Below are 24,586 nucleotides of genomic sequence, written 5' to 3'. Positions count from 1 at the left end.
AAATCACCATCATTATTTATTGATTGAAATCATTTTGGGTAAATTGTATGTAAGAAACATTTTACATTCATGAGGAGATTGAAAACGATACACAGTCAAATGAGGATTACTCTTGATCCAATTCACCACTCGCGATTCATGCTCTTTCCAATTCCAGAATCTTTTTAATGTAAAGAGTAACAACGAATCTTTGGAACATAATTGATTGTACCATGTTTCAATGTTTCCATTACAAACACGAGTTTTGAACAAAATTCTTTTCGTAGTTCGAACGATAAGACGCAGGAGAACTACAACCCAGGAATAATCCAACCATAGAACAATGGAGGCATGAGAGCTAATGAGTATATCCATATTCATGACATTGCCATCCACCACCCATCCATTCTTCGAAATTTCTCGTTGAGATGGAGGATCCATACTCGAGTATTGCTGTATTGAATGTTGATTTTTCACTTTTTCAATTTCATTGAGCACTTGCTTTGAAAAGTCTTGCATTTCTCGATTTTTCCAAACATGTCCTTTCTCGGCTGGAAGAAATCGATGATGATCAATATCAATGTAGTGCAAGTGGAACAGAGCGGCCAATTCTTTGGCAAGAGTGGACTTTCCACTTCCAGAATTGCCACTAATAATAATGTAAGGTGTGTCGGCATGATTGGTGCCTTTCTGAAACAATACCTCATGAGAGGTTTTGTAATAGCATTGTTGGTGATAGTAGAAAAAGAGAAAAAGTGCAATGATACATGCTGCGAATAGCCAACCCCACATTCTTGAGAAGTGTTTTTTTCCAAGTTGAATTTCATGAACTTCATACCGTTGTCGTTCGTCAAATATTTTACATATAAATTCACTAATTTCATCTCAAATGTGTTCGCTATTGAGTGTTTCAACGCTGAAGATTAAACTCTGCTATTTGAGACTTTAGGTATTCAATAAAATTTGTGAACATTGGCCATATATTGTCAAATTCATTCGCTCACATGGCCTTCAACGCACTCAAACATAATCGTCTCACCTTCTCAGAATTTTTGTTGCTCTTCTTCAAATCCCATAAACGATCCACTGTACCTGCTTGAGTGATGGCTTCCTTAATATTCTTATCATTAGCAAATATGAGATTCAATAGATTTTTCAAACTCTCCACGACAATACTCTCCACAGGTGAATAGGTGGCCTTAATCATGAACTCAATGGCACCTGATTTTAAAAAGGATGGATGAAATTGTTCGAACTGAGAAAAATGAAATAAAATTCTCAAACCATCCAATTTACATTCGTCCATACTATTGGAGTCGGCAGCTTTCACAATGTTTGAGATTTTGAAAATGTCATGAATTTGTGTCAATATGGTTTCATTTCGTGCCAATTTGGAAATGCATCTCACAGAACGACTTTGCAGTTTGTGGTCAGATTCCAATAAATATTTTACCAAACAATCTCTAACACCATTCTTTGCGATTAATTTTCGTTGTAACATGGTATCAGCTTCACAAAGATTTGAAAGAGTGCATAGACAATTCCAAATGACAGTTCTTTCACCAGTCATGTTGATAATTAATGTGGAGAGAGAGTCAAGAAACATTTCCTTGAAAAATGTGAAGTGGCTTTCTGGTAGTGTACTGATATTTGCTAAAGTCCTACTGATTACCTTTGGCAATAATTCATACTCTTCATAGGTCATTGCATTTTGAGTGAAAACAATGTTAAAATCTAGTTTTCCTTGTTCATATCTGTTTCGTTGTTCCGCAATGGCGGATGATAATCGTAATAGTCGTATAATGGGTGTGAGACCTTTATCGTAAATGTGTCGTTGTCCTTCCTTGTATTTGCTCAAATTGCTCACCAATAACATGCATAAAAAAGTAGAAGAGGTCATTGAAACTACAAAAGGGTTTTGCTCTGGAAAGACTTGCTGATTCAAATCTCGTTGAAGTAAATTAAAGGCATGTTCTACCACTCTGGCTTCGAATAAAATTTGATGTGTTTTTGAGTAATCACTAAGTTGGGACAAGATATGAAGAGTTCTAGTTTCCAATAATAAATTAGTGCAGGTAGGTTGAACTGGTACCGAAATAAACATTTCAACCACGGTGTCAAAAATGTACTTGAGGATGAGAGTATCGCGATGAATGCTCGACGAAGGAACAAAGTTTGAAATTGCATCGAGGATTAATCCTTTCATAATACTGGACTCCTCCTCTGTTTCTTCATTGCTTGTCCCAAGTTCTCTCATCATTGAAAGTAAATTGTGGAAGAAACCAGATCGATACATTTCTTCTCGAGCTCTTTCGTGAAAAGAAAGTGCTCGAATGACCTGGTAGAGAGCTTGTTTGAGAGTAACTCCTTGCTTTTTCTTTTTCTGAACTTGGCCTTTTCTTGCTTTCAGTGTCAATAGATTGTAATCCGAAATGATTTGACTGATTATGCCTAACTCTAACAAGTGGTTTGTGGTTGAGTCGTCTATAAATTCTTCATTTTCAAATGTTGTTCCTGAAAGAATTAATCGTTCAATACAAAGTAGTACATTAGTTTTCAATAGGGGAGCTCGTTTCATTTTAAATATCGACGAAATGATCAAAAAATAAGGGCTATCGTGTAAGAGTTTTGTGCGAGTCTCGGTACCGGAGAATGATAAGCATGTCAACGAATGAAACATGTCTCTCATAATGTTGTAAATGGTCTTGTCAGGAATTAATTCTTGGGCAATCATGTCTTGTTGAGATATATTTTGGTCACATTGTGTCTGTTTTAGATATTCGTTGAGGGTATCCATTTTCTCCACAATACACGAGATAAAACCCATGTCTATGAGTTTGGTGTCTGAAATTATGGTTTTCAGATTCTTTGCAAAATGTTGATATCCACCTGGAGAAGAATGATATCCCAGCAACTCACACGAATATTCTGATAATTTTCGTACAACTTTCATGACAAATTGTAAAATTTCTGGATGATGTAACGGGCAGCTTGTAATCGTACTCTTTAGATATTCCAAAAAGCCATTATTGCCAGTGATGAGTTTGCAAATAGAGCGATATTCATCTGACGACTTTTTTTCAATTGTCTTCATGAGTACATAGAGCGTTGACACATTTTCAAGCTCTTCATCCTTCTTATCTCTTGTTTCTTCCAAGAGTGGCTTTAGACATAAGGTTAATTTTGGTAGGTCAATGCAACTCTCATTAAGTAAGTTGGCAATCGTGGTTCTAGCTTCTAAGCTGGATATAGCTGGCTGTTCTTCAATTTTCGTTCCTTCAGAAATCTCATCCTTGGTATTTTCAAAGTGAAACATGGGAGAGGATGTTAGTGATCTCGATTTTGGAGGAAGTGTTCTATTATTGATAATGTCCGTGGAGTCTCTTCTTTGCGTGAACTCATTCAATTGAACACTATTTCGGAGGGATCTGTCGATGGATTTTTTTGAACTTTGTCTACTGATTGAGGGAGCATTAAATAAATCTGCAGAGCTTGTCAGCGAGGGCGTTCGGCTGAGAATTGGTCGTTCCAATGCTGATGTACTGTTTTCCATTAATGGATCCATCAGGTTTGGCCTACTCTCACTACTACTTCGTGACTTGGCTGTTTCAAACAATGTGACTGATTTTCTCTCCAGTTTTTCCTTCTTTGTCTGAGACAGCTTACTCTTTTTTCTTGTAGCTCTATTTTGTACAACGTCTTGTTTTTGCTTGCTTGCAAGAAGAAGACTTTTCGACGAATGTTGGTTATTGCTCTTTCGTGATTTTTGATTGAGAACAATCTCTCCGGATCTTCTTCGTTTGAGATAATCCAGAATTGCATCTGCTTCCTGTTCTCTTTTGGCCTTTTCTTGCGAAATTTCGTTCGCAAGTAAAAGATTTGTTTTTTCACCTTGCATTTTGTTGAATGTTGTGATGAATGGAATTGGATTGCAAAATCTTTTCTTTTCGAAAACATTGATAGGACAGTGCTGTCGTATTGAGTTGTAACTAGTTGTTAAATAGTTAAAACTGAGATCGTCCAAGGTGCCATTGTTGGTACATGGGAAATTTGTGGGATGTTGAGTGAAGTCCCACTGCGTGGGTGGTACATAGGTTGGTGTGTAAAACCAAAAATTTGGAATATGAGCCGAGACATCCTTACTTTTGGAGAATATCTTATTGAGTGAATCATGACTTTGAAATAAGGAGACATATGTCTCCTCAATCAGTGGTACTACTGGAGGTGATGGAGTACGATCTGGCAGAGACTGTGTCGTGGTCATTACTGATGGCACTGACGATATGAATGATTTGGAATCCGCAGCATCTTTCGGTCCATTCTGTACTTGTGCTATTTGCCCATTTGTTTTTGGGATGACAATTTCTTGCTTTTTTAGTTCTGCATCCTCAGAGGAGCTGATAGAAGATTCTTGAAAATTATTATTTTGAGGCGAGGGTTGGTTTTGTTGTGGTTGTTGTTGTTTTGAAGGGATTTTTATCAGTACTGGACTCTTGCTTGTCACTTGACTAGGAATGGAAGATGAAGATTTGGAGTGGATCTTACTGAGAGAGGGAGTTCCAGAGTTCTGAATATCCTCTTTTTTTGAAGCAATAAAAGGAGTTCGTTTTCCAGTTGATGATGATCTTGTGTTGTTACTCGTTCCGTTATTATTGATATTATTATTAGTACTCCGAGGTGATAGTAATTTTTCTTCTTTGGTTGAAGCTGATGCGCTCATGGAAACTCGTTTCTTTGGAGGTACAATCGGAATCGTGATGGGATCCTCGGAAATGCTCTTTCGTTTAACATTTAAATTATTTACATTTTCCTTCGTAGCATTAGATGATGTATTATTAGTATTCGTATTATTATTGCTGTTATTGGTTGATTTTAATTGTTCCAATGAGTGAGAGGATGATGATTTTTTCTTGCTCTTTTTTTCTTGTTGATCCGACACTCCGTGATTGTTTGATAATTTTTTTTCTTTCACCTTCTTCTTTTTCAGCTTTTTCGGTGCAGCACTACTCTCCGTCATCATCACGAAACACTCATTATTGGTCATGAGGAGGAGATGATGTTTAAGGAGGAGCTAAGGCCTTCGAAATATTGATTCAATTTTTTTTAATTTGTAGAGATGAAAAGGCGGGGGAAAGGTTACCAAAAATGGATTTTCAAAAAAAAAACTACTATCGCGAACTGTTTGAATTATTAACAAAGAGCGTCGCATCTCTCATGAGTTGAGGCAAACAATCAATGTTCAGCATGTTATAACGAGCGAGTTGTTCTTTTTCTTCCATATCTTAAAGTTTAGACTTAAACAACACTTGAACCACTCGTATGATGATTAGATTCCGTCTTATCGTCTTGAAGCGTATTTACTGATTCATCCGAATTCATATCAGTAATACGATCCATCCACCTCAAAACAACCTCATTACCCATTATCCTTTTCATCACTCTGTAGATCAACGTATTCACGATCAAAGAAGAAGAAGGAGATTCGTCTAAAACAATCCATGAAAGGAACGGAAGAATTCAAGTGGAGGATTCTCTCATCATGGGTCGTTTTTTCATCCTGTCTCTGAGTTCATCGCTTGCTTTCCATTAACAACATTAAAGGGCACTATGGAGTCCTTTGTCGATTCCAAAATTTCCATTCGCCATTTCCCGAATGAGATGATCATTGACATTTATCACGGCACATCATCATTCGATGGATTCAAAGGCGTCCTCCTCATATGATTTTTGGTCAAATCAAAGAAAACAAAATCCCGAATCCATACCACCAATTAATTGCAATCTCTTGTTTCCAAAATCATCTCTTCCTAGTCCTCACTTCAACAGGCTTCTCTCTCTTCACACAAATGTCGACATCATCCACAATGAAAACACCAACTCGACTCCTTTCTTCGATGATGATCATCATGATGACAGCACTTGTGTGCATTGGCTTCCTCTCAACAACATCGACCGTTCAGGCTGCTTCCTTCCTTTCCATTTTCAAATCTGATTCTTGGAAGAGTATTCAAGAAACCAATCAATTGCTTTCCATGTGTCGTTATTACATTCCATCGATTTCAAGAAATTTGGCAACTTGTACTTGGTACAATAAGGATTCATGTTGCACAGTGGATACCTCTCAAAAGATTAAAGATGGTTGGGAGAAGTCATCGGGAAGATATTCCGGAACTTCGAATGTGACCATTCCGCAATTTTTGGTCGAAGCTTTTGCTGGAGGTTGTTTGGATGAGTTGCATCAGTATAGTAAGTTCATCTGTTGAAAGTTAACTATTGGGTGAAAATGTCAACCAATTAATTAATGACACTTGTCATCATGATGCTTTCCCGTGTACTTTCATTCGTTTAAAATTTTCCCTACCACTACGAATAGTTTGCTACTTGTGCTCTCCAGGTCAAACAGTTTTCATTGAAGAACACATCCAAATCATGGGACAACGTTCCATCCTTTATTTGTGCGAATCCTTCTGCAATCGTCTCTATCAAAAGTGTGCTCTTGTTCCAGTGACAGGAGGTCGTCCAGTTTCATTAGCCTTCTCAAGTGGTGAAGATTTTTGTACCCGTGGTTTGGAAGACCCTGCCAACCAATTGCAAATTAAGGTGAGAACTGGAAACTGCTTTAATGGGGCATCTGCATTGGGAATGAATTGGTCTCAAATGGTGCTTGTCAGCATGATGGTTATCGTCTCATTGCTTCCATTATTTATTAATAATTGAAGTTCACAAAGAAAATGCTAAATTCTGGTTAATAATTGTCTATATGATTGATGTATTTGAATCAAACAAATAATGACTAAATATAGTAAATTAAAATAATTGACATGAATAAGAGAAACGTCATTGAGTTTTCGTCCTCCTTCACATTCACACCGTTCAACGAAAAGAATCCACATCCACGAGGCTCGAGCTTCAAAAAGGAAATATAAATGTATCTTGGTAATGACTGTCTTTAGGGGTAGTGGCTTGCGCCACCACTCCTTTCAGGAAAGTGCCATGTGCTTCATGGGACATGAGGACAGAGGTCCTGACACACGGCCTTACTCTCCGCACACAACCAAGACGATTTGCTCGCACTGGTCCTCTTCGACGTAGAACATCTCGAGAGGGAGTGTTTAAGGACGGTCCTTGATGAATTCTGTGCTTCCCTCTCGGGGAGAGAAGAAAACACCATCAACCTACCGTTAAACGCGTAACTCCATCCAGCGTATAAGAGCGAGAGAAGGGAAGTGGTGAGTGAGGATGATTCAACTATTTTTTTATGGAGGAGAATTATGGTTTTTTGAATTTAAGAAAAAATTGAGATGGAGTGTTTCTGGGCCGCTTTTTGTTCATCATGATGATGATCTAAGGGAAAAAGGAAATTCTTTCAATCGTGTTGATTGATTTCTATGGTTCGGTTGGAGTTCTTCCAAAACAATTCCTTTAAGAAATATGATTCTGATGATGATCCCGATGTCCAAGTGGAAAAAAAGCCTCATTTGGTTCATTCGTATCATTAGAGAGAGATGCGAAATTAGTCGCACAAAAAAATGCCTAAAAACAAAGACAATATTAATTTTTATCAAGTCGCCATTGTAGGTACAAGTTTGGGTGTTTGGTTTGTTTGGTGATGGTACGATCGAGGGGAGACCTTTCTTGTGTGTTGTTTTCTAATTGATCATTTTGAATTGCTTGGAATGACGTGATTGATAACGTGTATTTTTGGGAATGAATGAAAATTTTGAATGATGACACGCGTGTTGTCACAACCACAAAATTGATCAATTTGGTGTTCTTGGTCGTGATGATGTTCATCCTGAAATATTCTTGTCGTTGTGGTTGATGTTGTAAGTGTGGAGATGGTGGTGTCGGAAAGACAAGCGTGGTATGTTTTTGATTGTGCAAAAATCAATGGAATTTATTGAGCGAGTTTGATGATGGTCACAATTCATCAACATTGTCATCCACGTTTTTCGAAATGTCTTTAAAAATTTCAACCGTTAGACCATTCAATATTCACAAAACAAATTCGAAGGAGAAGATGTGAGTATTTTGTGATGACGTTTTTATGGAATCATGGTTTCATTATCTGAATGTTATGAATGATTTTTGAACACTAATGAATGACAGGTCTATGATCCAACCATTGAAAGTAGTTTCGTGGTTCGGAGACAATATGAAGACATTAGTTTGGAATTGGAAATTGTAGATACTGCCGGCCAAGATGATTACAAAGTGAGTATTTGAATATATTTGCGGAATTATGAAATTAATATTCATGAAATTTAAATGACTGTTTCTTCATTGTCACTCTGTGCCGTACAAATACAATACAAAAAATGGGATGCTACACCATGCTCAAATAATCACTGAAACACAGGCCCTTCGATACAATTACATGAATTCATGCTATGGTTTCATATTCGTCTTTGATGTGACCAAAGCGGAACAAAGCATCCTGAGTCTTGTTCCCTATGTCGAACAAATTCGATCCATCAAAGCCGACAAGTATCAACCCGTAGCAGCCCTCAATAACCTCGACTTTCCATGCATTCTTCTCGGAAACAAATGTGACTTGGTGAATCACATTCCAGAAAAAACCATTCAACAAATTATTCAATCGACTCTCAAATTAGAGTGTCCAGTGTTTTACGTTTCTGCAAAAACTCGTAAAAACATTGAGGAAGCATTTCAACAATTCACACGAGTGTTGCGTGTGTTTGAAACGTCACAGAAAAATCCCGAATGGAAATATCCATCGCATGGCAAGTCCTCACCAAGCCCACGTCTCGGAAGTTCATTAAGCAGTTCATCATTGAGATCTTCATCGTCATCAAAAACTAGTAAGAGTTCGAATAGTAGTGCAGGTCGAAAAAAGAATATATTTGCGTCATTGGCATCGGATGATAATGGTTTGGATCGTTTTGAAGATGATGGGTTGTGAAACAAAGGAGTGAAAATGAACTCGTTCATATGTCACAACCATTCCTCTAATTGAAACTATTCAACACTAAAGCTTTAAAATTCTGAATGACAAATGACATTTTCTCTGTCGATGTCAATTCCTCTGAATTGTTAAGGAGTATTTAGGAAAATTGATAAAACAGCTGTTCTGCTCATCATGCAGTCAAAATCTTAATAATACAACCACAAACACGTGTCCAACATTATTAGAAGAATATACATTTGAAAACACGAGAAAATCAAACCCTAAACTCACACCAAGCATGAAACAGACACGTGTCTCCTACCATGGCACATGAATGAGATGGAAAGATACATCAACAATTGATGGTTTTCTCTCCAACGAACTTTGATAGCCGTTAAGAATGGGTAATGAAATGAGAGTCCCAGAAAAAAAATCCATCCACCCAACCGCACACTCTTGTGGAGATTCATCATTTGGAAAAGAATTATATTTATTTTGGTAGGTAGGAGTGGCTGGTGTTTGGTTCCAAACATGATGAGATTGATTTTGTTTGTTAACCTTGAATGAAATTCGGTTCGGATGAATGTATTTAATCGTTCCATCAAATGATGATTGTTGTTTTGTGCGATACAATGATTCGGAATTCCGAATGTTTTGGATGATGACATCTTTTGAGATAATCTAGACAATACACAAGGATGATCTCATCTTCACAAAGTAAAATTGAGAGAAGGAGTAGAATGACTTTTCAGCATTTATTTCCTCATCCCCAAAACACAATGGGAGAGTCTTTTTCCTCCGATCATGATCATCAAGAGAATTCCCTGTTATCCTTCAATACAAATAATCATTCCATCCATTCTACATTCTCTTCCTCTATTGGAATGAATCATACTTGCGGAATTGTCGCATTTGTTTCCAAGAAGGAACCTGCAAGGGATATTCTCATGGATGGACTCTCAATCCTTCAAAATAGAGGCTACGACAGTGCAGGTATTGCAACCATGAGAAAAGATCCCTCTTCTGATCAATTCACGTTCCATACCACGAAATATGCCAGTTCACAAACCACCAGTGATGCCTTGAAGAGACTTCGGGAGACTCTTCATACTCATGGCAATGATACCATTGGTATTGCTCACACCAGATGGGCTACTCACGGAGCTAAAACCGACATTAATGCTCATCCTCATATGGATCAATCGGGACGAGTCATTCTCGTGCATAATGGTGTGATTGAAAATTCGGGAGAATTGAAAAAAGATCTCATTGAAAAGCATGGCATCAAGTTTAAGAGTGAGACTGACACGGAAGTTATTGTTCAACTTATTGGAGTTTATTTGGATGAAATGCTTAAGGAGGGAATCAAGTCGGATGTGGTCGAGAAGGCAGTTCTCAAAGCAACTAAACATTTGGAAGGAACTTGGGGTCTTGTAATCATGTCTACGGTCGAACCAGATCGTTTGGTGGTTGCTCGTAATGGTTCTCCACTTTTGGTGGGTGTCTCACAAGGCAAAATGTTTGTTGCGAGTGAAAGTTCTGCATTCGCTCTCTACACTCGAGAAATGATCAGTTTGGAAAATAATGAAATTGCTGTTATTACGGCCGATGGTGTCACATTGCCATACGAAAGAAAAATTGTTGTGGAGGAGGAAAAGATTGAAAAATCACCTCACCCTCATGCTCATTGGACTATTCGTGAAATTTTGGAACAACCAGAAGCAATTTCAAGATCTTTGAACTTTGGTGGAAGAATTAGTGATGACAGTCATGTCAAGTTGGGAGGTTTGGATGACAATAGAGAATGGCTCTCTGGAATTGACCACTTGGTTATTGCAGCATGTGGAACCAGTTATTATGCAAGCTTGTATGGAGCTCAAATTTTCCGTGACTTGAAATGTTTCAAAACTGTTCAAGTCATTGATGGTGCCGAGTTGGAAGAGTCTCACTTTTGTCCTGAAAATTCTGGTCTCTTGGTTCTCTCACAAAGTGGAGAAACTGCCGATGTGTTGCGATGCATTTATATTGCAGAACAATTGAACATTCCAAGATTTTCGTGTGTAAATCGTGTTGGATCAACCATTGCTAGAACTACCAAGTGTGGTGTGTACATTAATGCTGGTCGTGAGACAGCAGTTGCCTCAACAAAGGCCTTCTCTTGCCAAGTCACAGTATTGGCCTTAATAGGTTTGTGGTTTGCACAAAACAAGTCACCAATATTCCAACTTCAACACAGACAAGCTCTCATTCAATATCTCCATCGTTTGCCCACCTGTGCCGGAATGGTACTGAGTAGAGTGAGAGAAAAGTGCAAGGAAGTTGCACGACACATTTTCAACATGAAGGGAAACACTTTATTCTTATTGGGTAAGGGATATGGTGAAGCTGTTGCCTATGAAGGTTCATTGAAGATTAAGGAAGTGACCTATACTCATGCTGAAGGATACTCTTCTGGAGCTTTGAAACATGGACCTTTTGCTCTCATTGAACCTGGTACCGTGATTTTTGTTTTCGTTCTCGATGATAAATATTTCAAGATGAACATGACTGCGGCTGCTGAAATTAAATCAAGAGGCGCCTACACTGTTGCAATTACTGACATTCCAAACAAGCTCTCAAAGGATGAAGTTGATTATGTGATTGATGTTCCATCGAATGGAACATTTAGTGCTCTCTTGGCAAATATTCCAGTTCAATTGGTTGCATACGAGTTGGCTTTATTGCGTGGTCATGATCCTGACAAGCCAAGAAATTTGGCCAAGACTGTGACTGTTCTTTAAGTGGTGTGACATGTGTGTTCCTTCTCTGATGTTCGCTTCTCAGAAACCACAAGCTGTTGATTGAATCATTAAACAAAGAAATAATATTAATATTTGAAAATTTAAAATTCTCAAGAGAGAACCATTTGTGTGAGAATTCGGGTGAAGAAGAGAATTGTATTTACCATTCAGACCCCTTCTCAAGCGTTTTTCAAGCATTACAGAAACAATTGGCTCTCCAATCATCAATAAATTAAAACTGTGGTTGTCGTTGTTAATCGTTGTTGTTCGTTGTTTTGCGTTGTTCGTCGTTGTTGTTTGTGCTTTTTTCAAAAAACGAAAAAAATTTCACCCTTTAATGCAAATTACAATACAGAATTCAGAGTTTCTCAAGTCAGAAAAAAAAGGAACTTGGCATTTGAAAAAAGTCATTATTGAACTTTCGTCAACAACAAAAAAATGTCCATTCACAACCCTTCCATTCCATTCCGTCGTCATGATGATCCTCCTAAAGATAATGATCATTCTCACCACCGTTGTCTCAAAACATTTCATGACAGTTCCCAAAGAAATCCTGATCGAGACTTTGACATTTCTTCCCTTGAGTGACATGGGAAAGATTTTAACCATTTCCAAGACACTTTATCAACAGATTCTTGAAACTCCTCGATATTTCAAGTCCTTGTTGATCTCTTATAGTAAGAGTGTTCAAGTTGAACCACTCAACAGCGTCCGAGAAGAAAATAAAAGAACTGAACTTTTAGGGCATCGGAAGGACTTGTTTTTGAGATCCTTCCGCTGTAGCTCCGATCCGATTGGAAGTGGACAGCTTGTGTTATTGATATGGTTCACACACTTTCAAAAAAAAGAACGCATGTCGACTCTATCTCTCAACATCATTCCGAAACTTCTCGTTGGTGGCGTCTCTGCTCTCCATGTCTACATTCTCGTTTTAGAAATGTTTTTGTGGAATACTCCTCGGGGAAGAAAAGTCTTCCGACTCTCCGATGAAGAGTTTGCAAGAAAAACACAAACACTTGCGGCCAATCAAGGTCTCTACAATGGTTTCTTGGCTGCTGGATTGGCTTGGTCCTTGATGCATCCGGACACTACTTTCGGAAAACAATTGGCCTTCTTCTTTTTGAGTTGTGTCGGTGTGGCAGGAGTGTTCGGAGCTGCCACAGCTTCGAAGAGAATTTTGTACGTTCAGACAGTGCCTGCAGTGTTGGCTTTTATTTGTACGTATTGGTTATGGTAAAGAATGCATTCATGAATAATTAAGGTGAAATAAATTTGTGAAAAGTGACATTGTTTTATTATCCATGAAAACAATCACAACAATCATTAATTAATTAAGAAGTGTGGCATAAGGAATGTCATAATCGGAGCGAATATGAATGGCAGCATTCATGAAACTTGTTAATTGCTTGGTAATGACATCAAGACGATCCTTAATATAATTCAAATGTTGATTCTTCTTATAATTTTCAATAATTGTTTTAAATGCTTGATAACATGCTTTTCGAATTTCCACATTTGGATCGTCCATATGAGTGGAGAGACAGAAAAACATGGCTGTTGCTTGATCGACTAAATGTGCTGGCAAGTACAGCAATAAGTGAGCAATTGAAGCTGTCGTGAATATTCTCACCATGTCATTTTCATCCTCCATTCGATTTCTTAGCTCTGTGCAGAGATTATCCCATTGTTTATCAGATAAATATTGATAACAATAATCTAGATAGTCCATCATGATTTTCACACAGAGCTGTCTTAGAGATGGATCAAAGTCGTCGTCCATGCAACTCATTAGATTATCGAATTGGCTCTCACTGGCGAAGGATTGAATACATTCAGAGTCGGTGCACAGTTTTTGTCTCAGTATACAACTAAAGCAAGAGATGGCTGCTTTTCTGACATCGACATAGACTCTTCCACTTCTCCATTTGCTATTGGGATAAATGAACCTAGAGAGGATAAGTTGTAAATGATTCTGAGAAATCTCCGTTCCACAGCTGTACAAAATACTATTCAACACAGAGAGTAATCGAAGAATCATTACAGGATCTCGGTCTGGTGTCAAATACATGGAAAAAATTTTTAGAACCTTATCTAAATATTGAACGGTGCTTTTTGGAGCGTTCTTTAAGAGAGCTTCAAACGAATAAAAGTGAGGTGACAACTTGTCCCAAGAGTTGACATCTTGCGTTAAATTTCCTAGAGCTCTCTCGAAATACAATGCATATAATTCTTCTGTGGAGTGCAGTTGAAGAATGGTGGCTTCTTTTTGTAGCACTTCTAGTCCACTTTTTGAGACTTGCTCAATGGTATTCGGTTGAGAACAAATTTTGAGAATGATGAGGAAAATTTCAAATCCAGTTTCCAAGTTTTGCACAGACCCATTTTCCAGACACGAGTAAATCACATTAAGAACATTCACTTTAACATTGGCTTCATCATTGTAAAGTAAGTGCTGTGCGCTCATTCTATTTAGAATTCCCGGAAGCGAATGGTTGACTAATGTTGCATCTCCGTGCTGTAACATGAGAGACAAACATCTTAACACGGTCGATAAAAATTTGGGAGAAGCTGCATATTCTGGTCTCGAGTTGTTGTAAACAATATTAAGATAGGTTTCTGGTTCAACAAAGTAACCAATGAGAGAGACGCACCGTTGTGACTCTTCTCTGAGGTCCTTTTCCTCGTCCCCACACGAATTGAAGAGAATGAGAAGTATTTTGTCCAAGTGTTGAGTAATATTTCTCTCGGCAAGAACAATGCATATTTGCATCGATTTTGCAGCACAAATTCTTCTGGGCATGCTCCAATCCTCAAAGTCTTCCAATAAATAAGTAATAATTTTTGAGAGATGTTTTTTTCCTGCTAATAGTCTTGCTCCAAGAAGTGGCCGCTGTGTGAGTACGGAAGGAAGAGGTGGAAGTTGTTCTTGGTTCTGATAAATGACGGATTTCATGGGCGTGTTTTCATTCTCGTCATACATCCGAATTTCATTAACTTCATCCTCATAGTCACGTTCATATTGACGACCCATTTCCATGAGATAATCAAAGGCAGACTTGGCAATTGAACTAATTTCATCCGAGCTCAATAGTAATAAGTAGTATGCAAAATTATGTTGGAATGAATATTTGTCTCTCAAATTGAGAGCCCAGTCCACAACAACGTCCAATACTTTTTGGCGCACCACATTGGATCGATCCAAACACAACTCTTTCAATGGTGCATGTAAATCTTCAAGAATTTCCGCAGATCCACAAGCTGCTAAATATTTAATTGCATCCAAAACGTCACTCCTTACACTATATCTCTGATGTCTCAGATATGGAATGATGTGCTTAATCAACGTTCCAGAGAATAATTTAGTCATGCTTTCTCGAATGCATTGACAAAGAGAAATGACACATCGAGAGGCCTCTGCTTTCACTCCATGGAAATCCTCAAATGCCTTCTCTAAAAAGTAAACAATTTTCTGCAGATAATCCGGATCCTCGAGTTTGGTTGTACATTTTTCAATAATTGCTTTCATCAATTTTACAAGTGAATGCCTTACTTCCTCACTCTCTTCAGCGAATTTCTCTTTAGGACCTCGCATTCTCTCCTCTAGAATTGGAATGAGGAAAGGAAGAGCTTCCTCCATTTCATTCACAGTTATATAGTTTGAAAACATGAGAATCAATTTTACCGATGTTTCTCTGCAATACTCGGCTTCATTACCAAATAACTTGATCAATGGTTGATAAATATGTGAGAAGAAGAATTTCATATAATCCACAATAGGGAGCTGATCCTTTCTCTGTTCCATCACATCAAAGAGAGTTTTCAGTTTTTTCAAGGAACCCACTCGTTTTCCCTTCTCGGAACTTGATAAACAATTAATATCTCGTTGAAGATTTTGAAGTATTTGTTGAGGAGGTTGTTGAAGGAGGCTTTCAATTTCCGATGATACAAACGTTTGCTGAGTGGATGAAGTTTTGTTAGAGACCATTGTTGTTGCATGAGGCTTTTGATTGCTGCTACTAAAACTACTGCTGGCAGTGTTTGTTGTTTGTAAGGAACCACCACTAGAAGGTTTTGAAGATTTTTGATTATACAATGCAGCTGCCATTCTCAACTTTTCTTTCTCCTCCCTCATCATTTCTGCAAAGATATCATCGGCTTCGTTCGACATTTTCTCGGAATGTTGATGATGTTACTTCAATGTTGATAATGAATGAATGAACGACTAGTATTATTACTATTATGAGTAATCAAACCTGGTGATTCAATCAAATTCCGTCAACGACAAGGATTGCAATTATACAACGAACGTTCGATGGAGTGCTGTGAAAGGTGCCAAGTTGTTGTATTTTTTTTGAATTTGTTTTCCAAAATTTATTCCGCATGAAAATACGCTTGATCAATACTTGTGTTTTTATTCATTCATTCATTCATCAATAGAGTTTAGAGAATAAGGAATGCAGTATTAGTTGAGCACTGAACAATAGGTGACATGTGAATTCCTGTTATTCTACAAGAGATTCCAAGGCATTATTCAAGAGTTTGGCCATTTCCTTATTTCCACTCTTTTCATATTGTTGCACCAGTTTTTGTTTGGTGAGTGCAGAGAGTTCTCGATTCAACTTTTCACCCGATCCCAAAGCCTTACAGGTCAAATACAAACCAAAGAGAGCTCTCGTATTATTCTCACTGTTGATATTGAGGGATTGAGAGTAGTATTTCCTGGCATTTCTAAAATCTCCAATAGTGTAGAGAATGTCTGCATATTTCAAATGGAAAATATAATTCTCTGGACTACTCAAAATCATTTCTTCAATGCAAAAGAGTGCACTTTTGTAATCTCCAAGAGTAAGATAAATATCTGCCAATTCTTCATAAGCCTCCAAATCATTTTGATAAATTTGTAAATATTTGTTCAATGCTTGAACACTTTCTGCAAGTAAATTTTGTGACTTGTAAATGGCAACTTTTCTCTTGTAGCAAATGGCGTCTGTTGGATGCATTTCAATCAAGTCATCATATATAGCGAGAGCTTGTTCGAATTCTCCAGCACCCTCCAAAGCGAGAGCTTCAAGCTTTTTCACTCGGAGAGTGTCTCCAAACTTGTTTTGAAGAATTTCTAGACATTTCTGTGTGATGGATGGTCAAATTTCAATAAAGTGAATTTGGATTAATATGAGAATTCATTTATGACCATCATCATTTATATTATTGGAATGAATTAATCGTACGATGTTATGGGCATCGGATAGATGTGATAAAGATGCATGTGAATCATCACCATTTCATAATTCCGAGTGTTGTTGACGACAATAAAGATGATGACGATGACGATAATTGTTCATCATCAATTTTCATTATTAATCCAAGTATTATCATGTGTGTACATCAATCATTCCACATGAATGAAAATATATTTCCAATAGTGTTACACACAAAAAATCCAAAGCACATCATCCGTATAGGTTCATATTAATATGATTCAAAATAATTCATATAACAGTAAAACACATTAATCATCATCATCATCACCCATAAAATCATTTAAAAATCATACCCCTGCTAAAACATTATGGTTTAAATCCAAAGCAGCCCGCAATAAATATTCATAAAAATCCCACACTGAATTTCCCAATCGTGAAAGAGCCTCTTTCTTCCTGGAGCCAAACAACAAGGCCTGTCCACATCTCAATACCAAATCAGGTCTCCGAAGAGCTGATCTTTCACAAACTTCTTTTATAATATCAATACAGAGTGTGGTAGAAGGTTCCAAAGTGGGTCCCAATGCATGTAATTCCTTCTCTAATTCCAGGAGTGTTGGAGTGGTCATTTGTTTGCTATGACTATTTTTTTAAAGGTTTATTATCGAGGGACCGAAAGGAAGAGAGGATCTTTCTCTTCAAATTTCAGGACCGAAAGGAAGAGAGGAGGTCAAGACCTTTTGATGAATCATGATTCAACAAAGTTGTTCGGAAAGGCGCTGTCGAACAACATGATTCATCTTCTTCCAATTTCATCCATCGATTCATGGGGAATAATTCTACCAAAAAAAAAGTCGTCATTATTTCCGACAACGTTTTCAAGAATCGTTGTGCTAATTTGTGTGTGATTGTTAACTCTCAATTGCTCCAACTGAGGTAGATAATTGTTGTTGCAACAACACTCACATAGTGAGTAGAATTGGATCCATTTCATCATCATCCTATTTCTGTAATTACCATCATCATCATCCGATTTATCATCATCATCATTGAAAATACTTTCATTGAAAGCATCATTTACTTGAAAATGTTACGAATGAACTGTTGTTGCTACCAATGTGCTCCATTGGTTGATCAAGCTCTTCAATACAAGAATTTACTCTATTACGGATCTAGTACTAAATTCTCTCCCGAGTTTGATAAAATGTATCGGAATAACAAATTGAAATCTAATCGTCGTCGTCATAATGATGATGAAGGTGGTGAAGCCTCTTCCATGATGGATCCCTCTCATGTCTTTGAAATTTATGTCCCCATGATGGATGAAAATGTTTTTGGAGGATTACCTTCACTGTTTGATAAAGAGACTTATCCTTTGAATTATTTGGGAAATCCAAAATCAGCGGAACAGAATGAAGATTATCCACCAGCAGAAGGAGCGGAAGATCAACTCAAGTTTGTTTTCAATTCGGAGGCTTATATGAATTCTCAAATCATACAGGGAGATGCTGCTGCCACATCAAGCCGGATTCATGAATTGAGTGAGGAAGATCAAAAAGAATTATTGAGACAAATTGTATATGAAAATATTGAACAACATGAGTGGAGATATTGTATTTCGAATATTAATGCAGGAATAAGCCATTCATTTCCTTGTCCTGGAAAGATTGGTACAGCCATTGTGTTGTCTCCGTTCACATGTGGTCTAAGTTTGCTTCCTATTTATTTATTTCAGGAGGTGTATGTGATGGAGGCGACGAGGAGGATTGACACTTACTTGGGAAAGGTGAATAAGAAACTGTACGATAGAGCCATTGAAAAAACGCTCGCCTATTATTTGCAATTTCAAGTTATTAGAAAGGAGCATTTGGGAATCAGTTGGGTCCAAGTGAATGCTATTTCCACCAAAAAGACGCCCTCAATGACGAACAGCCGATTTGTGACGAATAATACGAATGAAATTGACACTGATCTTCACATTTCAAGAACTAGACGATTCGATGAGGAAGAAGATTATTTGAGTGACGAGGACTTGCACGATGTAGAGCTACACAAATAGTAGTAGTAGCACTAGTTGTAGTCATTGATTGAATGGTGACAGTATATAAACCCAGAGGCTCTCACAGATGGATTAAATCTAAGCCTTGAGAAACTAAATTTCCTCTCCATGTGTGAGCACAACTCTCACGCCCAGTTGCACCCCACCTGAAGTGTGACATTCTTTTGATAATAAATAATTTATTGAATGTATTGTTCTTTTATAGACTTGCCTTACTTTTTCTTGGAAAGTTTTTTCAGACGATTTTCTTTCGATTCTTCCTTCAATTTTTCCTTCTTCTTTTCCTGCTCGATATTTTCTTGAATTTCTAATCTGTTCTTCATGTTTCTTTCAGCTTCTTGTGGAGTTAAAGTAAATTCAAAGGACATGAAGTATAACAATTCATCTAGCCAGTTCTCAAATTTGAGCTTCTTGTTAGTTTTTGAAACGATCTCCGTGCTGTTTGAGAGAGTCTTGTCATAGCTAATCTTGGTTTTCAGTGTGATGCATTGAATGAGATGAGTGTCAGCAATGCGTGGTTTAAGAAGGTCACTAATCAAAAGTTCTCCTTGCAGATTCGAGACAAATGATTGAGACATGACTTTTGCAATCAATCCTGGAGTGTCTGTAAAAACAGCATACTGCTTTCCTGCAACTTCACATGAAGCGTGTTTTGTATACAGTTGTAAAGGTTCATGTTGTTTGAGAAAACTCTTATAATTTTTTGGATCACAAAATCCGAAAAGAACTGCAAATGATCTTGGAAGGATAACTTCGAGAATGATTTCAGTTTCACCAAATAAAGAACCTCCACTTAGCATGCTCATGAATGGCTTAACAATCATTCCCATGAGTAAATCTTGCTTGTTTGGAAAGGTCACCTTAAATGTGAGGTGTTTCATTACCTCATTACCAGTTGCATAGACAATAAATTGATTAGCACCATCACGCATAAAGTTCACCTTGGTAAAATGTTTTTCCAAAACTCTTCTCAATGCATTGTTTTCTGTCCAATTCTTGAATGTTGATTCAGCACTCGTTCTTCCCATCAAGTAAACCAAGAGTGATACCAAAATAAAGGCTCCAATGCCCATTTCATAATAAAAGTGTTCTTGTTTGGGAAATCCAAATAATCGGACTGGTTCCTTTTCTGCAGTTTCATCAGCGGCAGCGTTTTCCTTGTTATCCTCTTGTTGTTGAAGATTAATCTTGCTTTGAATTGAAGTAAAATCATCTTCTGTAAATTCAAACTCATCCTCTTCATTGTTTTCCGATAATGCTGTCTTTGTCGAGCCTTCTTCCTTCAGTTTTGTAAAAGTAGTATGTGGTTCTTCCTCTTCCTCATCATGATGATGAATTGTAGAAGCATCAGTATCATCCAAAGATGTTGTTGTTGTTGTGGTGGTTTCAATGATTTTCGTCGGAATGGCATTCCAAAAATTAGCAGCAGCATCTTCCTCATTCTCTTCAGCCACTACATTCATTCCGAAAAAACCTGAGGAGCAACAATCTTGTTGAAACACTCGATCATGATGGCTACTGAGTGCCAGGATGCAAACAAGAAGAGTCGTCAAGGATATGAACACTAATAGTCGATGGTTGAGAATTTGCATTTTTTTTAATTCACAATTTTTTTTGTTTTTTTTGAATTTTACTTTATTAATGAATTTTAACAACAATTTAAAGCCATCTAATCTTTCAAAGCAATGAAGAGAGTAATAAAGATGATGAAATGATACAAGGTTTCTAGAGTTGTATCAAGAAGGAACTTTGGTGAAAAAACACTCCAAATAAATAAATGGTTTTGCATGAGAAGGAGGATGAGTGCACTCATGAATAAACGTGACACTCGAACGAATAAATTAAGAGAGAGAATGAACGTTCGGTTATTGAAAGAGTTTGGTGGGAGTGTAAGATTGTTGTTGTCGTTGGGGAGATGGTGGTCACAACTTGTTGTTGCCAATAATAATGGAAATATTTCAAAAAGTATACGTGCCCCAAAGATCTTGATAAAAAGTGAAAAACCAGTGATGAGCGGATGATAGAATGTTAATCCTTGATAAGCTACGGAAAAATCAATGTTTGAAACCGAAATACTTCTTCCAAATTTGAAATAGTAGGAGTGTGAAAGTACTTGACAAATCAGTTGCTTCGTGAGAATACTTAATTCATGACGACGAGAGGAGTGAAACGATGATGTCTCCTTCTTCGTTTTGAATCTCGCTGTTGAGGACACTGTTCGTGAATTTAGTGGTTGAGGAGAGGGCACTAAAACAGATGGCAATAAGATGGCTTGAACGACCGAGATGGCCATGAGAGGATAGGTACAAGAATGCTCATTTAAAAACCACAAGTGAACAAATGTGGACATGGCGAGTGTTGTTCTTGCCTCTTTGGAAAGCAGAAGGTCAAATGCATAGAGAGTGGATACCACATAAATCACCACAATATTCACCTTGTCGGATATGTTGAATAATCCCAATAATTTGAAATCCAAAGTGTAGAGCCATAGTAAGAGATTGATTCCAAAGAGTGTGCTCTTTGTGAACATGTTCCATTTAACTATTCGTTGCCATGAATATCTAGTCAGCAGTACAATGGTAAAAACGATGGAGAGCAGCTCAACAAAATTTCTATGGGACACTGGAGCTTGTAAAAATTCACTATTCTTGATGCCACTAATATAATAGTCATACGTCACACGATCCAATCCAAGCATGATAACGAGTATCCAGTTGTTATCTACAGAAAAAAACAATAAAAATAGTATCATTACTGAAAAATAGTACCATATTTGATGTTCTTCCTCAATTAAGCTACTCGAGGTGTAGCTCAGTAAATGAAGTGCGAAAAAAGCAATTAAAATATAATCCAATTTTGATGTTAATTTTTTGAATGGCATTTGGTTTGAATAGTGTGACAACACGATGTATCCAATCACTACAATAAGAATTAATAAAAAAAATAGACTTGCATATGCAATGGAATAATGTACGTTTCCACTTTGTTGAATGAGGTGTTGGCTCATATCTGTGAGTAATTCATGACTTTTCTCAATCAGTGTTTGAACATCTGAGTATTTAGTGAAAAGAGAATCCCATATGACCAAAAATTTGTGGTAATCTTTCTCGGACATGAGAGACATGAGCTGTGCCGCATTTGCAATGATTGATTTCAGTGTGAATATATCTGTTGAATTGTAAATCACGCGCACGGTGCATGATATATATTGGGTTTTGTATTAGAGTAGTTATAATCAGAGAATTTAGAAAAAAAATTCAAAATTTTCAAAATAACCCATCACCAAATAACCAAAAAACAATTAATCGTTATAGCTCCAAACACTCCATACTAATTTCTTACCTCCAAAAGGTCGTACAACATCTAGAATTAACTTTCCAACACTCAAATCAGGTATTGGAACATTTGTTAAAACAGAAATTGTTGGTGAAAAATCAATTTGATTTACAACTCCCCCATACTTTTCGGAATTTGAATTTTGTGTATCTTGTTGCCACTTCTTTGATAAAGCTGAATGAACAAATCCAAGTATTGCATTTGTTTCAAGTGGAGTGCTACCTCCATGACCTCCATCATTGGTCATTCCATGATCGCTAGCAATTACGAATAGTGTTTCACTCAAATTTACCTTAGATAAAATTGGTTCAAATACCTTATCATTGTAGTATTTCATCTTTTCATGAAATTCTTCCTCTTTTGCATGAATATGACCCAAATGATCAAGTCCCAAAAAGTGAAGAATGAGTAAATCCCAATTCTGTAAATGTTGAATCTCCTCTTCAATGTGACGAGTCACATTCTCGTCAACAATGACAGTATCAGTGACATAGAGTGAATGAGTTGGGTCACTTCTACTTTCAAATATTTGACTTTCAGATTGCCCGACAAGTCGAAACCATGTTTCATCTCCATGCAGAACCATTCTCCAATTCTTCAACTTTTTCAAATGGTATAACATTCCACTGCTATTGATGAGTTGTTTCTTAATTTCTTTTTTATAATTTTCCGATGTTGAGAGAGGCGCTGAAAGGTGGGCCTTATTTATCTCTACAGCCGAGGGAGAATGTTCAACTTCATGATGATCCTCAGTGACTACATTCATTACTACATCCACAAAATTTGACATTTGTCCATTCACGAGAGCTCTCAATTTAGGCAGTGTCACAGTTGGTGCATGAGCATAACTTGTGAACCACAAAAAGTTTTCTCGTCGATCCTTCAATGAATCCAAGATGTGGTCCATTTTCAAAATATTCTCAAATCTGCTCGCTCCCAAAGCGTCGATCACAATAAATACAATTTTATGGACATTTCCATGAGTGAGTGTTTCATTTTGTGGTTTGTGGCTCGTAATTTCTTTGAACAAATGCCCATCCACATTGTTAAGAATGGAATTTGTTAGTCGTTTCGAAATGAGTTCCTTTGATCCATTTTGATGATAAGACGTTCGAGAATTGCCACCCATCGGAAAGAATCCCATGAATGCAAACACAACTCCGAATAAATACAAAATAAATAAAATTAATATTATATTCGTCCTCGTTGTGGTAGTATCGGATCTTGGTGATGGTGGTGATGGTGATGGTGGTGATGATGGTGATATTGAGTTTGATATTGGTCGATGAATTGAAGCCTCTACTGGCAAAGATGACAACGGCGAGAGCAGCTCTTTGATTGGTGTCATTTTTTATCTTAGTTTGAAAATAAGAATTGAACAGAGTTTCGCCCACGAGTGAACATCATCCAAAGGTGAATCAAACAATATACTTTATTATGACTGAATATGAACCAATTTAAATGAACAGAGTCTTTTCTTCAGGTCCATGTGGCTTGGTTTTGGATGTTGTTGAGGCTCAATGAAAATTTTGGCAAAACAAAAAATGAGAACACCAGCTTCCTTCTCAAGGGCCGTTTCTAGAGCCTTCTCAACAACATGCAACAAGAAGACTTTCTCATCATCAACAACAACCAGCCGATTCGCAAAGAGCAACATCAACAGTAGCATTGGTTTGACTCAAAATTCGTGTTCTCATAATTATTCAACTTTTCTCTCCTCATCATCAACACAATTCCAAGCTATAACACCTTCGGGTTGTTCCAACAACCATCATTCAGCCCTCCAAACAATGACTCAAAACGGAAAGAGAAATAACTTGCCTGGTTTTAGAAATGTTCGAACCACAGCCATGCTCTCTCAAGTTTTTGCTCTGGGCTCTTGCGTTGATGATGGTACGTAAGTGTCTTTGCAATGAATAATACTGAAATGTTATCAGATGATTGCTAACGAATGAATTCACTCCGTAGCTGATACATGATAATAAGGGGTAGCTACGTTATTGGGTTACTTTTGACCTACTAGGTTGGTCATTACTTTCTCTCTCTGCACACAAATCATCATCATGCCTTTTTCTAATTATTTTCATTAATTTCGGAATGTAATTGTTGTTGTATAAACTCAGACATGATACCTTCATGAATAAAGGTGTTATTAATATATAATAATGAACATATGGAAAATCTCTTCACCTCTCAAAAGAGTAAAGAAGGAAATAGAATATCAATGAACATCATTCCGGTTTGAAGTTAGAGAGTTGCTGTGCTAGCATCGAATGATGATGATGATTGAAAATTGTTGACAACCAATCAAATTACCAAAGCTCGT

General features: G+C 37.2%; 12 protein-coding genes across 12 annotated transcripts; 6 read left to right on the top strand and 6 right to left on the bottom strand.

Annotated features, from left to right (window-relative positions):
* Positions 1–12: 12 nt before the first annotated feature.
* On the bottom strand, positions 13–771 carry FDP41_006386 (uncharacterized protein; the record flags this gene model as incomplete). The annotated part of the gene is made up of 1 exon (XM_044710015.1): positions 13–771. One exon carries the CDS (start codon positions 769–771, stop codon positions 13–15), a length of 759 nt encoding a protein of 252 aa, XP_044559067.1.
* Positions 772–979: 208 nt separating this feature from the next.
* FDP41_006385 (uncharacterized protein) lies at positions 980–5,023 on the bottom strand (the record flags this gene model as incomplete). The annotated part of the gene is made up of 1 exon (XM_044710014.1): positions 980–5,023. The coding sequence occupies one exon, from the start codon at positions 5,021–5,023 to the stop codon at positions 980–982; it is 4,044 nt and encodes a 1,347-aa protein (XP_044559066.1).
* Positions 5,024–5,885: 862 nt separating this feature from the next.
* FDP41_006384 (uncharacterized protein) lies at positions 5,886–6,696 on the top strand (the record flags this gene model as incomplete). Its single annotated transcript, XM_044710013.1, has 2 exons — positions 5,886–6,225; positions 6,353–6,696. 2 exons carry the CDS (start codon positions 5,886–5,888, stop codon positions 6,694–6,696), a joined length of 684 nt encoding a protein of 227 aa, XP_044559065.1.
* Positions 6,697–7,508: 812 nt separating this feature from the next.
* FDP41_006383 (uncharacterized protein) lies at positions 7,509–8,902 on the top strand (the record flags this gene model as incomplete). The annotated part of the gene is made up of 5 exons (XM_044710012.1): positions 7,509–7,553; positions 7,811–7,843; positions 7,963–8,001; positions 8,089–8,193; positions 8,339–8,902. 5 exons carry the CDS (start codon positions 7,509–7,511, stop codon positions 8,900–8,902), a joined length of 786 nt encoding a protein of 261 aa, XP_044559064.1.
* Positions 8,903–9,666: 764 nt separating this feature from the next.
* FDP41_006382 (uncharacterized protein) lies at positions 9,667–11,667 on the top strand (the record flags this gene model as incomplete). Its single annotated transcript, XM_044710011.1, has 1 exon — positions 9,667–11,667. One exon carries the CDS (start codon positions 9,667–9,669, stop codon positions 11,665–11,667), a length of 2,001 nt encoding a protein of 666 aa, XP_044559063.1.
* A 532-nt stretch (positions 11,668–12,199) lies between these two features.
* On the top strand, positions 12,200–12,904 carry FDP41_006381 (uncharacterized protein; the record flags this gene model as incomplete). Its single annotated transcript, XM_044710010.1, has 1 exon — positions 12,200–12,904. One exon carries the CDS (start codon positions 12,200–12,202, stop codon positions 12,902–12,904), a length of 705 nt encoding a protein of 234 aa, XP_044559062.1.
* A 90-nt stretch (positions 12,905–12,994) lies between these two features.
* FDP41_006380 (uncharacterized protein) lies at positions 12,995–15,835 on the bottom strand (the record flags this gene model as incomplete). Its single annotated transcript, XM_044710009.1, has 1 exon — positions 12,995–15,835. The coding sequence occupies one exon, from the start codon at positions 15,833–15,835 to the stop codon at positions 12,995–12,997; it is 2,841 nt and encodes a 946-aa protein (XP_044559061.1).
* A 334-nt stretch (positions 15,836–16,169) lies between these two features.
* Positions 16,170–17,494, bottom strand: FDP41_006379 (uncharacterized protein; the record flags this gene model as incomplete). Its single annotated transcript, XM_044710007.1, has 2 exons — positions 16,170–16,793; positions 17,222–17,494. The coding sequence occupies 2 exons, from the start codon at positions 17,492–17,494 to the stop codon at positions 16,170–16,172; spliced, it is 897 nt and encodes a 298-aa protein (XP_044559060.1).
* Positions 17,495–17,952: 458 nt separating this feature from the next.
* On the top strand, positions 17,953–18,924 carry FDP41_006378 (uncharacterized protein; the record flags this gene model as incomplete). Its single annotated transcript, XM_044710006.1, has 1 exon — positions 17,953–18,924. The coding sequence occupies one exon, from the start codon at positions 17,953–17,955 to the stop codon at positions 18,922–18,924; it is 972 nt and encodes a 323-aa protein (XP_044559059.1).
* A 212-nt stretch (positions 18,925–19,136) lies between these two features.
* FDP41_006377 (uncharacterized protein) lies at positions 19,137–20,516 on the bottom strand (the record flags this gene model as incomplete). The annotated part of the gene is made up of 1 exon (XM_044710005.1): positions 19,137–20,516. One exon carries the CDS (start codon positions 20,514–20,516, stop codon positions 19,137–19,139), a length of 1,380 nt encoding a protein of 459 aa, XP_044559058.1.
* A 77-nt stretch (positions 20,517–20,593) lies between these two features.
* FDP41_006376 (uncharacterized protein) lies at positions 20,594–23,608 on the bottom strand (the record flags this gene model as incomplete). Its single annotated transcript, XM_044710004.1, has 2 exons — positions 20,594–22,092; positions 22,267–23,608. The coding sequence occupies 2 exons, from the start codon at positions 23,606–23,608 to the stop codon at positions 20,594–20,596; spliced, it is 2,841 nt and encodes a 946-aa protein (XP_044559057.1).
* Positions 23,609–23,804: 196 nt separating this feature from the next.
* On the top strand, positions 23,805–24,208 carry FDP41_006375 (uncharacterized protein; the record flags this gene model as incomplete). The annotated part of the gene is made up of 2 exons (XM_044710003.1): positions 23,805–24,153; positions 24,198–24,208. 2 exons carry the CDS (start codon positions 23,805–23,807, stop codon positions 24,206–24,208), a joined length of 360 nt encoding a protein of 119 aa, XP_044559056.1.
* Between the last annotated feature and the right edge of the window lie 378 nt (positions 24,209–24,586).

This window comes from Naegleria fowleri, assembly GCF_008403515.1.
Source record: "Naegleria fowleri strain ATCC 30894 chromosome Unknown tig52, whole genome shotgun sequence".
NCBI classification, from domain to species: domain Eukaryota; phylum Heterolobosea; class Eutetramitea; order Acrasida; family Naegleriidae; genus Naegleria; species Naegleria fowleri.
This window is presented reverse-complemented; position numbering and strand designations above follow the sequence as displayed.